Source organism: Pinus tabuliformis, chromosome 9, assembly GCF_031772625.1.
Source record: "Pinus tabuliformis cultivar Carrire ecotype Pingquan chromosome 9, CPIR1, whole genome shotgun sequence".
Lineage (NCBI taxonomy): Eukaryota > Viridiplantae > Streptophyta > Pinopsida > Pinales > Pinaceae > Pinus > Pinus tabuliformis.
The window spans coordinates 1,340,608,301-1,340,622,056 of record NC_142307.1 but is presented as its reverse complement, the minus strand read 5'-3'; the positions used below and the strand labels follow the sequence as shown (position 1 = coordinate 1,340,622,056).

At 38.4% G+C, this 13,756-nt stretch overlaps 1 protein-coding gene across 1 annotated transcript in view; it reads right to left on the bottom strand.

Moving 5' to 3' along the window:
* Window positions 1–12,039, bottom strand: part of LOC149153476 (polyubiquitin-like) — a 68,128-nt gene extending 56,089 nt beyond the window's left edge. The window contains exons 1-3 of the mRNA XM_089441923.1: window positions 11,944–12,039; window positions 10,667–11,606; window position 10,563 (exon numbers count right to left, since the gene is read on the bottom strand). Of these exons, the coding sequence (XP_089298049.1) occupies window position 10,563; window positions 10,667–11,577 (912 nt within the window). The 5' untranslated portion in view covers window positions 11,578–11,606; window positions 11,944–12,039. The remainder of the gene's footprint in view (window positions 1–10,562; window positions 10,564–10,666; window positions 11,607–11,943) is intronic.
* Window positions 12,040–13,756: the final 1,717 nt, after the last annotated feature.

The following is a 13,756-nucleotide window of genomic DNA, read 5'->3' as shown; positions in this document are numbered from 1 at the left end:
GACCAAGAAGAGGAGAAAATGACAAAAGCAAAGACCAATGCATGGGGAGAAACTATTGTTGGACACAGAGTCTTGCAACTAAAGGGGAATACTATTCCTTGTGTCTTATTCCCACTGGAAAGGTTGTTCAATAAGAATGATGTAGCCTCAAAGCCTACAAAACAAGGAATGGATGAACATGTGGAAGACTGCAATATTGGCTCAAAGGATGAACCCCAAATGGTCAAATTGTTAAAAGAGATACCCTCATAATATCAACAAAGGTATTTAAATCTCTTTAAATTGTATAAAGATGTTTTTTCTTGGTCCTATGATGATTTGAAGACATTTGATAGTATCATTATCGAGCATAATATTCCTCTAAAAAGTGGGATGAAACCTTGTAAACAAAAGCTCCGACAGATCAATCCTCTCCTGCCACCATAGTTTCAGTCAGGAAAAAGAATGGAGAAATAAGGTTGTGTATATTTCCGGAACCTTAATAGAGCCTCATTAAAATACAACTACCCACTGCCTAAGATGGACTACATATTACAAAAGGCAGTCAGCTATGCCTGGATGTCCATGATGGATGGTTTTTCAGGGTACAATCAGGAAGTAGTACACCCAGATGACCAAAAGAAGATTTCCTTCACCACGCCTTGGGGAACCTTCATGTATGCCCGTATGCCATTCGGCCTTATAAATGTCGGAGCGACTTTTCAAAGGGCTATGGATATAGAATTTGTGGGGGAACAAGACAAATTTGTAGTGGTATACTTAGATGACATCACAATATTCTCCAAGATTGATGAGGAACATATCTTGCACTTAAAACTCACCTTCGAAAAATGCGGAAGATATGAATTATCTCTAAATCCAAAGAAGTCTTAGTTTTCTCTAAGTGAAGGAAATTTGTTGGGACATATAGTGGCACAGGAGGGAGTAAAAATTGATCCTAAGCGAGTGGAGGCTATTAGTCACATCCCCTTGCCTAGGAACAAGAAATAGATTCAAGTGTTTTTTGGGAAGGATCAACTCTCTTAGAAGATTCATACCTAACTACGTTGAAATAGTGAAAGGTATCACAGACATGTTGAAAAAAGAGAAGGAGGTAAAATGGAGCCCAACTTCTCGAGAATCCTTTACTAGAATCAAAGTAGCATTTGCAAAAGCACCAGTGGTAGTCAACCCTGATTATTCAACACCTTTTTATATATTTTTTTCTGCTTCCCCTCATATTATTGATGTTGTGTTGTTACAAAAGAATAAGGAAGGTTATGAACAACCGATTTCCTTTTTCAGTCAAGTATTGAGAGACGTTGAACTGAAGTACAACATTTTAGAGAAACAGAGCTACACTCTAGTCAAGGTGTTGAAGGCATTCAGAGTCTATGTATTACAGTAAGATATTATAGCATATATTCCAACAGCGGCAGTCAAAGACATTTTGGTGTAAGGAGACAACGAGGGAAAAAGAGGAAGGTGGATCACTAAGATTCAAGAATATGACTTAGATATCGAGCCAACAAAGCTTATCAAAGGGAAGGGATTAGCCAAAATCCAGCGGCCTGGCTCTCAAGATTAATTTATTGATAGAAAATGATGAAGTAGAAATGCAACAGTCGAACATTAAAACTTCAGCCCAAAAGATTCATATCAAATATGAAACCTCGGTTTGGTATAAGAATATTGTTCATTGTTTATTGTTCCTAAGGTGCCCACTGAAAATGGACAGGTCCAAGTATAGAACATTGAGGCTACAAGCTCAAAGGTTCGTCATATCCAATGGTCAGCTCTATTGGAAAGACCCTGCTGGGATCCTATCGTTATTCTTGGTGGAAAATGAAACTCACAAGGTGATTGAAGAATTTCATGGTGGTGTTTGTGGGGGGCACTATAGTTGGAAAACCACAGCTCACAAGATACTAAAGGCCAGTGTTTATTGGCCCACACTCTTTGGAGAGGTCCACTCTCAAGTTTGTTCTTGTCAGAAATGCCAGGGCTTTGTTGAAAAGCAGAAACTAGAACCTCTCCCCTTGATCCTTGTGTGTGTCGAAGAGCCTTTGAGGCAGTGGGGGTTGGATTTCATAGGAGAGATACATCCTCCTTCTAGTGGCCATCATAAATGGATACTCACAACCACTGACTACTTTACGAAATGGGTGGAGGCCATTCTAGCTCGAAATGCAACCGATTTTGTGGTGATTAAGTTTTTAAGGAAAACATTTTTCCAAGGTTTGGTTGCTCGATGAAAATTGTAACAAATAATGTTTAGGTCTTTAAGTCAACTAGATTCATTGGCGTTTGTCAAAATTTTAACATCACGGTTGGGCATTCCACTACATGCTACCCTCAGGGAAATGAGTTAGTTGAGTCCTCCAACAAGACAGTGGTGAGGGTCTTGAAGAAAACAATCACATGGAATCAAAGAAATTGGGACTCTCAACTACAATTCGCTCTATGGGCTACCAATGTGGCTCCTAAACGATCCACAGGAAAGTCACCTTTTGAGTTAGTTTATGGTAAAGCAGTAATATTCCCAATACAATTGGCCATGGCAGTGGCAAAGTTGTTGTAGGATGCAGAAGAGGAACTGAATGTGGTAACTCGAAGAAGAAATCAGTTGGTTGAACTCCATGAAAGCAGGGAACATTTTAGTAAAAATTTGGTTAATTATCAGTTGAAAATGAAGCCTATGTTTGACAAAAGGGCAAAGGATAGACCACTACAGCCAGGCGACTTAGTCTTAAGGTGGGATGTTAGAAGGGAGGATAAGGGAAAGAACGGGAAATTCAACCCACTATGGTTCGACCCCTTCAAAATCTCTGAAGAAAAAGGAAATAACATTTTTCTGTTGGAAAACATGGAAGGAGAATCACTAGAACTACCAGTAAATGGTCAGTTCCTCAAACTCTACTTCCAGCATTAAAGGTACTTCTCCCCCATTCATTGTAAATATCAGTGTGTATATGTAAATATTCTATGATGTTTGAAGCTCTCGATATTTTCTTTTCTAAAAAAATTTGTTATAAGAACTCCATGCCCAAGGAGAAATTATCAAGTTGCAGGTTCTCGATGCATTGATGCCAATACATCATCCCTAGTTGGAGCCAATTTTATCTCCAACTCTATTATGCCTCTCCTAAGGATTGTAATGGTGTAGAGCTTGCAAAATCAATAAAGGGATTCATCTCTCTTTAGCATCTAACTCATGGCATCGTGTGTATTGTGGAAAGGGGTTTTAGACTTAACCACAACTCGATAATCCAAAGATTCGATGATTTATTTTAAGCCTCCCCGAGATAAAAGGCACACTCCTCCAAACTGGATCACCCTCCATCCGCGTCCATTACTCATCTGTACCAACTCTGGCGACGTCACATGCACGAAGGATAATAGTATATTGAGCCTTAGCGTTGAAAGGTCAGCACAAATCTGACGGTCATGATCAATTCCGGTGGCTAGCAAGAGACTCGCTTCGTCCGCAGTACTGCCTACTGTAACACGGTGGGGACCACCTTCCACGTGGACTCCTCCCACTGACTCAACAAGATTAGAGGCCACAGGGTTTGAAAGGTAAAATGTATAAGGTAAAGGGTAAAAAGTAAAGGTAAAAGCTCTTATTTGTTCACGCCTTTGAAACTCGCACTCATTGTTGTAGACCAATCCTTAACTGTCACGTTTCATCCTACACAAATCCCCAAATTCACCACTTAGGCTGTTGCACCCTTTTATTATATAAGCACCTGTTGTCTAAAGTGACCTCCTTGGCAGCGATTATTTGGTCTCAGTAAGAATATCCACATTAGGTCAACTACGCAGGATGTACCACTCCACGTACTTCCCAATGAAAACGACCACCTCCAAAGTCACTTTTGAACACTCCTGCGGGCTCCAAGTAACCCGACACCCCGACCACCTATATGATTGTTTATTCACTAAACAAAATGAAGCAGAACGCTCCTGCAACCCCCATAACCCGTGAGGTCAACTCCACTGGTCTTGAACCCTTGGTCGATGCAGAGAGTCAAATTGTAGACCCCGCTTGTCCTTATTCATTTGCTGACCTCCATTGTGAATTGTTTTCTAATCACGTGAGGAAAGAAGACCCTTTTAGGGTTGTCAATTCTGGTCTCTATTTCCAAATTGCACACCCTGTTCATCCTTTCCTCGAATTTGTATCCTGGCTGGCTGAAGCATACCAAGATGACAAGAAATACTTCATTTCTACCTCAGGGGTTAAAATTATGGAAATAAATCCTACCCTAATCCAAAGGGCGTTAATTTTTCCCACCTCCCCCACAATACAGTCGTTCACTGATGCCAACTTGGTTCATCACTTAGTTACACTCCCCCTGAGGAGAATCAAACTTTCCTCGACAAAAACCTTGCCACTAAAAGTAAATCCCTTCCCTCTGAGAAGTGGTTCCCAATAACCCTCTTTCAAAAACCCGTTGACCCATCCTATCTGCAATTTCCTACTTATTGGGCGAAGACGACTCACAAATAGTAAATAAAGCCACCTTGGGGTTTATGCATAAGATGAAACAACTCAACTGTTTACTTAATATCTCGCTATACCTATCTTCTGCCGTAAGCCTTCAACTTCGTTTATTCCCTCCTTCCTCTTATTTTCGTTACTACTCCCTTATGTTTTACATGTTCCTGTATACTCATATTGAGGAGTTCCAATATCTGGATCTCCAGGTGTTCTCTCCCAACAAACAACAAAATTTTGTCTTTGACTGGAATGTCTCAATGAGGAAGAGGCCTGGCTTAGGTGGGTATTCCCAATTTATCTCGACCTTCATGGCTATTTCTTACTGTATTATTCATGGAAACCCTCCTCCCAGAATCTTCCCGCGGCAGAAGGAGTTCCTCCAACTCAGCAAAGATGCCATGATATGGGACTGATACCTCTATGAGGATTACACAGAAATAAGACTTTACAGTTGTGAACTTCGTCCATATCGTTTTTCAATATTCATGCCAATGAGGATCTTTGCCCTTGAGTTCATCCGACATATCCTCAATGTAGACCTACTTCATTTTGTACTGGAAAAGAAGGGTTACATCTTCAAAATGGGACAACCAATAAGCCCTTTTGTGGTAAACACAAGGCAGGGTTTTAAAATAGTTGAGACCTTACTAGAATCCATGGAGCTAGAAAAGGGTGACACTTGGCACTATGATCCCCAAGGAATCATTTCCCGAACAAGAGAAAAAATTAAAGCTTCGACTTACGTGCATGACTCTAAGCCCGAAATTGAAATAAAAGCTAACTTTGACTCATGGCCTCTTAATACAGAGATGGAGACCGAGTCCACAATTACTACGGGAAAAGCATTAAAGAGGGTTGTTGACTCAACAGGGGATGCCGATATAGTGGAAGGTCACATAAATAAAAAGGCCATAGTTTAGGATCCAGAAGAAGAATAAGAAGAGGAGGAAGTAGGGATACAGTTAGAGAAGCCTGTTTCAGATCACCCACGCTTTCAAATCAACCTGGAGAACCCACCAACAGACACTACTTCACCAACAATTGAAGTAGCCATTCCAGATCCTGAGGACAGTGCTGATGCTGCGGATGCTGGACCTAGTTGGTTCTGAGAAGGGCCATTAATGAGAGCAACAAAAAGATCAAAGAGAGATTGCAAAGAACAATGACAACCTAATCTAATCCTTGTCACACTCGATTACTGACTGACATGGACTGAGAGAAGGATGAAATGAGGTTTTCACTACGACATCCATCAGTATAGATCTTACTTAAAGGACCTAAGTTCAAGACCCTGGATGTATCCTTGAACTTGGTCAGTGTCCCTCTCTCAGAAAAGGTCAACTTACATAAGCAAGTTGGTGAGATGTTACATAATGACTTGGGTAAAAACCTTATGACTATCAATAGAGCAGAGACATAAATAGCAAAGGTCTTTAATAAAATGAAAATAGAGAAGGCTAACTCGAGCGATGTATCTATAGAAAGAGTCATATAAGGATTTTATTATCAAACTAGGTGTAAACCTAGATGATAGATCAACAATTGAGGTTGTCCTACAAGAAACTCAAAAGGAAAATTAGGAGTTAAGGCACAAACTAAAGATACCAGACAGTGAACATGTTCAAACCCAGGAGCTGGCACAGGTGGAAAGGGATAAAGAACAACTAACGAGGGAGTTGGCAAATAGTAAAGAAAATGTATTGGTTTTGGAACAATCTATGGCCGAGTTACAACAAAAGATTGACTCTCATGTGCGTAGTAGTCCCTGAAGATCCCCAGAACCCCACTGATCGCCTCACTCAAACCTTAACTGAGTTACAACTCTCTGAAGGTGAACTAAAGAAGACCCAAAGAAACTTAGACATTGCCACAGCTTAGCTAGCGCAGAAGGAGAAACAGTTGCAAGCCTCAGTTACAAATGTTGAACATGTCACTAAAACTCTACACGCTGCAACACAAGAAATAACTGAACTAAACGCTAAGATGAAAGGGAACATGTCTCTCCTTGAAGCCGGATAGTTGGTATGGGATGAGATCATCAAAGAGATGAATCTCAGTTGGAAGCATATAACTCTGATACATGAGAAAATATTCATCAGTGTAGAATGTGGACCACCATTAATAAATGTTAAAGAGATGAGTATAAGGAACTCCCAGTTTGCACTGAAATTCATTCATTTCCTGAATGAGAGGCCAACATAGGAATTGAGGCAAATGGATATAATAGACGTGATCAGTGCAGTCGTGGATATTTCTAAGGTAATTTCAAAAGAAGAAGCTTCAGTGAAAGTGGAGCAGAGCCTCATCAAGTTTCAGAAGGACATGGTTGCTTTCAATTAATAATCTTGCAGGCTGGATTACCTAACATTTGGGGATCTCGTGGGGAACTGCTGCCACGGGAGAAGTACAATCAGAAAATGATAGAAGCAAAGAGTAAGGCAGGGTCATCTCATAAGAAAACAGCTACTCTAAAAGGAACGACTGTGGTAAATTTCTTAAAGAGGGAATTTCAATTACTTGGGCTGGTTAGGACTCAGTTTCACAGCCGGTTGGACTACTCAGGGGTAATTGATTTCAAGATCAACTATAAAAAGTTTAGCTTCGCTCCTCATCCTCCTCTAGCCTTATGGGAAAGATGTGAACAATTCATTAATCCACCTATCGTGCAAATGATTCGTCCTCAGGCTCCACATGCACCTCACCAGGCCTAGTCATCCAATCACTCTTGAAGATTCTCTGGATCATGCCAAGCTTTGCCATTTTAGACTACTCTTATGTTATTTTTACTTATTGTTTTTACTTTATTCAGTTATAATGAGTACATTTTAGTTGAAATAGTTGTACATGCGCACACGCTGAAGTCTTAAGATATTTTTGACATAATGAACCGAATCAAGAAAGAATATCACTGTAATGACCTATTTTTGTCCACAGAGGCCTATATATGTGATTTTGATAAACAAAGAAAAGGTTCATGATTTTGGAAAGAAAATCTGTGTTATTTTTTAGAATGTTATGGTTCTTTCAATGTATGTGTTATTCATAATATTAATGCATATCAATGGTGATTCCTTCATTTTGGGATTACACTATGTCTCCTCTCTTTCAGGTTATTCTTAGATTTCACGTTAAGTAATTGCCAAACATGTTTCATTTGTTACACATATTCATTTGAATTAAGATGTTGATGAGAATGCTTGTATGAATTTTGGAAACTAGATCTTTAAATGCGCTCCATGAGTCTTCTCATCCATTACTATTCCATGGTTGTCATTTCTTTCTGAATCCAGATAAGTGTAGAATACTCGATATCTCAAGCTTTATATTATGGGTTTCTTCTGTTATTTATTTTGTTGTCACATTCACATTAAAGAAAATGAGTTGTAAGTCCTTGGGTGATTTTGGCCTCCGTTGATTGATACTTTATATCATTGTATACCTCTTATGTATAAAGAACTCATGGGTTGTGTCTTTCCAAAGTTGTTTGAACCAACTAAGTTCAATTTGTAAGAAATATTGTAAATGGTGTTTTAAATCCTTTGAAGAATTATCAGAGATGCACCAGATTCAAATGTACTAGGCACTGGTCTCTTCACAATCCAGATGATGTCTCTGGAATCGACAACATGGTAAAAGCAATCAAATAGGATTATAAATTGTCCATCTACACTAAAATCAATGCATCTACTGCAAGAAATCTTCTTCCCTCTCTCCCCCCCATCTATATCTATATCTCCCTTCATCTCTCCTTTGTCTCTCTAATTCACCCCACCAAACACACACTCTCTCACTCCATATTTATCAATCCCTCTATCCCTCCCTCCTCCTCTCCATCTCTCTCTTCTTCCCTCTCTTCACCTTCCATAAATATCTCTATATCCCTTTGTCTCTCTATATCACCCCCAAAACATACACTCTTTCTCCAATCTATCCATCTATTCCTCCCTCCTCTCTCTCTCTCTCCCCCTTCTCTCGCTCTCCCTTGCTTCTCTCTCTTTCCTCTTGTTGTCCTCTCTCCCTCTCTCTCCCCACCTTTCTCTCTCTATGTCTTTCTTCTTACCTCCCTCTCTCTCCCCCTCCAACTTCATCTTTCCCTTCCTCTCTCCCTTTCTCTCCCACCTCTTTCTCTCTCTCTTCACCCTCCAACTTTGTTACTAAATCCCTCCCTCTCCTTCTCTCCCCCCCTTCTCTCCATCTCTCCTTTGCCTCTTTATCTCACCCCCAAACATACACACTCTCTCTCAATCTCTCCCTTGTCACTCCCTCTCTCTCTCTCCACTTCTCACTCGCTATGTCTTTATTCTTCCCTCTCTCGCCACCCCTCTCCTTCAACTCCATCTCTCTATCCATCCCTCTCTCCTCCCCCGTCACTCACTCACTCACTCTCTCTCTCTCTCTCTAACTATGTTACTATATCCCTCCCTCTATCCTCTCTCCTTCTCTCCATCTCTCCTTCTATCTCTTTATGTCACCCATAAACATATACACTCTCTCTCCATCTCTCCCTTGTCACTCCCTCTCTCTCTCCACTTCTTACTCTCTGTCTTTCTTCTCTCGCTCTCTCCCCATCCAACTCCATATATCCATCCCTCCCTCTCTCTCGTATATCCATCCCTCCCTCTCTCCTCCTCTATCTCAAGCCCTCTCTCTCGTCCTTCCTCTTTCTCCCTTTCTGTCCTACCTCCTCTCTCTCTGCCCTCCAATCCTCTCACTATCTCTCTCCCTCTCTCATTTTCTCTCTCCCCCCTCCTTTGTGTCTCCCTCTCCCTCTCTTACCTTCTCTACCTTTCTCACTCCTCTCCCTCTCTCTCTCTTCATTCCTCCTCCCCCTCTCCTTGAGTTTATCTCCATCTCTCCCTTTTTACTCCTCCAATCTCTCCACAATCTCGCCACATCTAACACCATATATCTTTGTTCTTCCCTCCCATATATATCTAAATGATATATTAATATATATTATAATATAACAAATTTAATATTATATTAACCCAAAGTTATTAAATTTAATAATATTAACATTATAATATATTAATATGAATATTAGGTTTAATAATTATATTAATATTAATCTTTTAATATTAATATTAGGGTTAATAATATATTTTTTTTGCATGTTATTAATAATAATTTGGCCCATAGAATTCACCTAAATAAAATCTCTTTTTTGAGTGTTCATAAATATAAAGTGGATTATGGAGCCAAAAAAAAGTATTATTTATTTACTATACCTCTCATTTATTTATATTTATATTTATTTATCATACCCCTATTATTTACCATAGTATTTGACCCATAATATTTTTTATCTAAGTTAAATCTAGGAGTCAGATGCTAATTTCTAATCCTATTTGATATATTTTTATTTATTTACTATACCTCTTTATAACTCATTTATTTATCATACCTCTAAATAAGTATAAAAAAACGTTTTATTTTATACCATACCTCTTTATAACTCATTTATTTATCATACCTCTGAATAAGTATAAAAAAACGTTTTATTTTATACCATACCTCACGTGAGATCTTCTATACCGAACTGGAAATCTTCTATACCGAATTATAGAGCGACCTCTCCGCCAAACTTAATTCATTTGATTGCATATTTAAATGGCAGAAAACAACAACTAGAGCATGTAAACTGATAACTTTCGTTTTGTTTTTTCAAGGCGAAAATTAAAAGGTGTCCAATTGGAAATGCTCTATCCTCCCCCATTTAATTAAGTTAAAAATAGTAACCATCAAAATTTTCTACGCGTATCAAATTCCTAAATATATCCAGGTTGTCATCTATTATTTTCTTCATTTTAACCCTTTAAAAAGAAATTACTTAATCATGTACAGCATAAAATAATTATATAGCTGCAAAAATGACCATAAAACACAATATTTTCTAGAAAATGATTTGAGTTACACATCATGATTTGAGGAATAGTTCATAACAAAGCACACTATATGATTTGAATTCAGGCACATACACAAACGCTCATAAAGATAAACTTTAAAGCTTTATTTTATGGAAAGTCGTCTTCTTCATTATGCATGACATCTAAAGATAACATCTAAAACCTATATAGACGCTGCCGCGGCGTTGCGGCATCTAACTGCTAGCTAAGTTAAGAATTCAATGAAATTCGCATTTAGACCCCTCTTCATGAAAATAGATGTTGAGAATTTCAACACCCACCACGCAGACGCAAGACAAGGTGAAGTGTAGACTCCTTCTGGATGTTATAATCGGCCAGAGTTCGCCCATCCTCCAGCTGTTTACCAGCAAATATGAGCCTCTGCTGATCAGGAGGAATCCCTTCCTTGTCCTGAATTTTCGCTTTTACGTTATCAATCGTATCAGAGCTCTCAACCTCCAGTGTGATGGTCTTGCCTGTCAACGTCTTCACAAATATCTGCATACCACCACGGAGGCGAAGGACAAGATGCAGCGTAGATTCCTTCTGAATGTTGTAGTCGGCCAGAGTCCTCCCATCTTCAAGTTGCTTCCCTGCAAAGATCAATCTCTGCTGATCCGGAGGAATCCCCTCCTTGTCCTGAATCTTGGCCTTCACATTATCAATAGTGTCTGAGCTCTCAACTTCAAGCGTGATTGTCTTGCCGGTCAGGGTTTTGACAAAGATTTGCATCCCTCCTCTGAGACGGAGAACAAGGTGAAGAGTCGATTCCTTCTGGATGTTGTAATCGGCAAGAGTGCGTCCGTCCTCAAGTTGCTTTCCAGCAAAGATCAGCCTCTGCTGGTCGGGTGGAATCCCTTCCTTGTCTTGGATCTTGGCCTTAACATTGTCAATGGTGTCAGAGCTCTCAACTTCCAGGGTAATTGTCTTGCCGGTCAGGGTTTTGACAAAGATCTGCATCCCACCTCTAAGACGGAGGACGAGGTGAAGAGTAGATTCCTTCTGGATGTTGTAATCGGCGAGAGTGCGTCCATCTTCCAACTGCTTACCGGCAAAGATGAGACGCTGCTGGTCTGGTGGAATTCCCTCTTTGTCCTGAATCTTGGCCTTTACATTGTCAATGGTATCAGAGCTCTCCACCTCAAGGGTTATGGTCTTACCGGTCAAGGTCTTCACAAATATCTGCATCTTTAAATGAAATCGACACAATACAAAACCTGCGTAATCACAGGGTATAATTAGAAACCCTGATTAACATTTAAAGGCGTAAATAAGCCAAAAAAGCTCCCAAATTTCGCAATATACACTCGTAGCCTAAATCTTTTACAGATCTAGAGCAAATTAAATCATTTTAGACCAAAAACGAAAGAGTAAAATGAATCCTCGTGGAATACAAAGACAAGTCAACAGAAAGGGCATAACCTGACAATATCTATATGTCTAAAATCTGGAAGAAAAAGGGGAGGAGAACAGGGAAAGGATTCGAAACCAAGACCAAAGATAGGCATAATAATCGACTGCATGAAAGAGGAAAAAGATAGAGAAAACTGATACCTGAAGGAAATGAAACGGAAGAGAGCACAGCGATCGCGTTCGGAAAATCAGCCAATACTGTAAAACACAATGAAGAGGAAGAGGGGTATAGCCATATTTAAATGGCAGCAAGGGGGAGATGGTCCGTTCGTATAGTGACACGTGTAGTCGTTCCAAACCGTTGTTTTGGTAGGTGAAACTGCGACGAAAGCGGGTGGGGCCCGTCTAGAAAGAGTTTTCTCCGATATTAAGTAAAGTCGAATGGGATGTTCCGTGTGGAAGAGTCGAGCATCTTCTCGCACTTCACGCTACGTATATTTCTATTTCACAATGAATTAGAAATATAGTTATATGATATTAGGAAATGCATTAAAAATTAGGAGTGAAAGATTTTAAAATAGATTTATAAATAAAATATTGTTAAATTTAAATTCATTATTTAAAGCAATTTGCACCCACTCTTAACCACACTTTCTTTGCAATTGTCATTCAATATAAATAACTTTTTATATTGAAATATTATATATACATTAAAAAAAATTATATTAAAAAATGCATTCAACCAAACTAAAAGTCTTTTGATTTATAACGTGTTTCTACACCAGATGGTTATCCATCGTTGACCTAAAGTCCTTAATAATTAAAATATAAGTCATAGTGATCAATACATACCCTCCATTTCACAATCGACATGTGATACCTAATAAGCATACCTAATAAGCATATACATTTGTTTGAATAACAAGTTTCTTTCATTTTAAAAATTCCTTCACATAAGCATTGCCATATGTCCCATAAACTCATCTATTAGCATTGCTCTTGTTAAATTTTCTTCACCTTTTTAATATTTTTGGGAACGTCAAGTAAGGGTAGACCGAGCGGTTGAGGTGGGTTGTTAACTTCTTCACCGCCTAAATTTGATTCCTCGAAATAACATGCTTAGCTTGTATTGATTAGGTTGTCCCTGGGAGTTTTCACTCCCTCGGTTATCAATACTAGATGTCTTGACTCTTGCTTAGTCATTAGGTCACTACTAAAAGGTTATTATTTAATTAGATCATTCTTATGAGTTATTAAATATAAATTTAATTATTATATTTATATTATATTAATTAACTTTTAGATAAATTTTCAAATAATATAGTATATATATAATTTTGATTATGATAAGTAAAACAAATGCATATCCCAAAGTCAAGAAATTGGTGTGAATCAATGCATATGAATAATGGCTGATAAACAATAGTTAACTCTTATGATATCAATTAAAATTTAAGTTGACATCAATATCGTTCATGTTCAAGATAGGAAATGTCAATACTTTTGTATTAGTGTGTCGTTATTTCATTCAATGTGTTATTTCCAATAAATTAATTGCATCGTCTTTATTACACTTCATAAACTATCCATATTATTATGTTCCATGTAGATTTTGATCATTGTGGTTGGTTATAAAAATCAAAATTATGAAAATGAATTCATCGATATGTTGCACATGATATTTCAATCGATATAACTATTGATTAGTTTGGTTATATGGATCAAAATGTTTGTGATATATCAAACCACATATCTAGCAATTCTCTTTTGCTCTTCTAAAATTTCTAAGTATATAACTGTAAGGACCCATGTCATTATGTCTAAACTCTATCAATCAATTGGGGTTATCCTAGGTGGTTGGGGGAAGGATTGGAATCCCCCCTAACTAAGTTCAATTCTTGCAAGTGACATGATGGACGTTGACAGTATGGACAACATACATATATTACTCAATATACAACGATGTACTTGTGAAAAAAAAGGTCTGAATTCTATCAATTTCATTGCATTATGT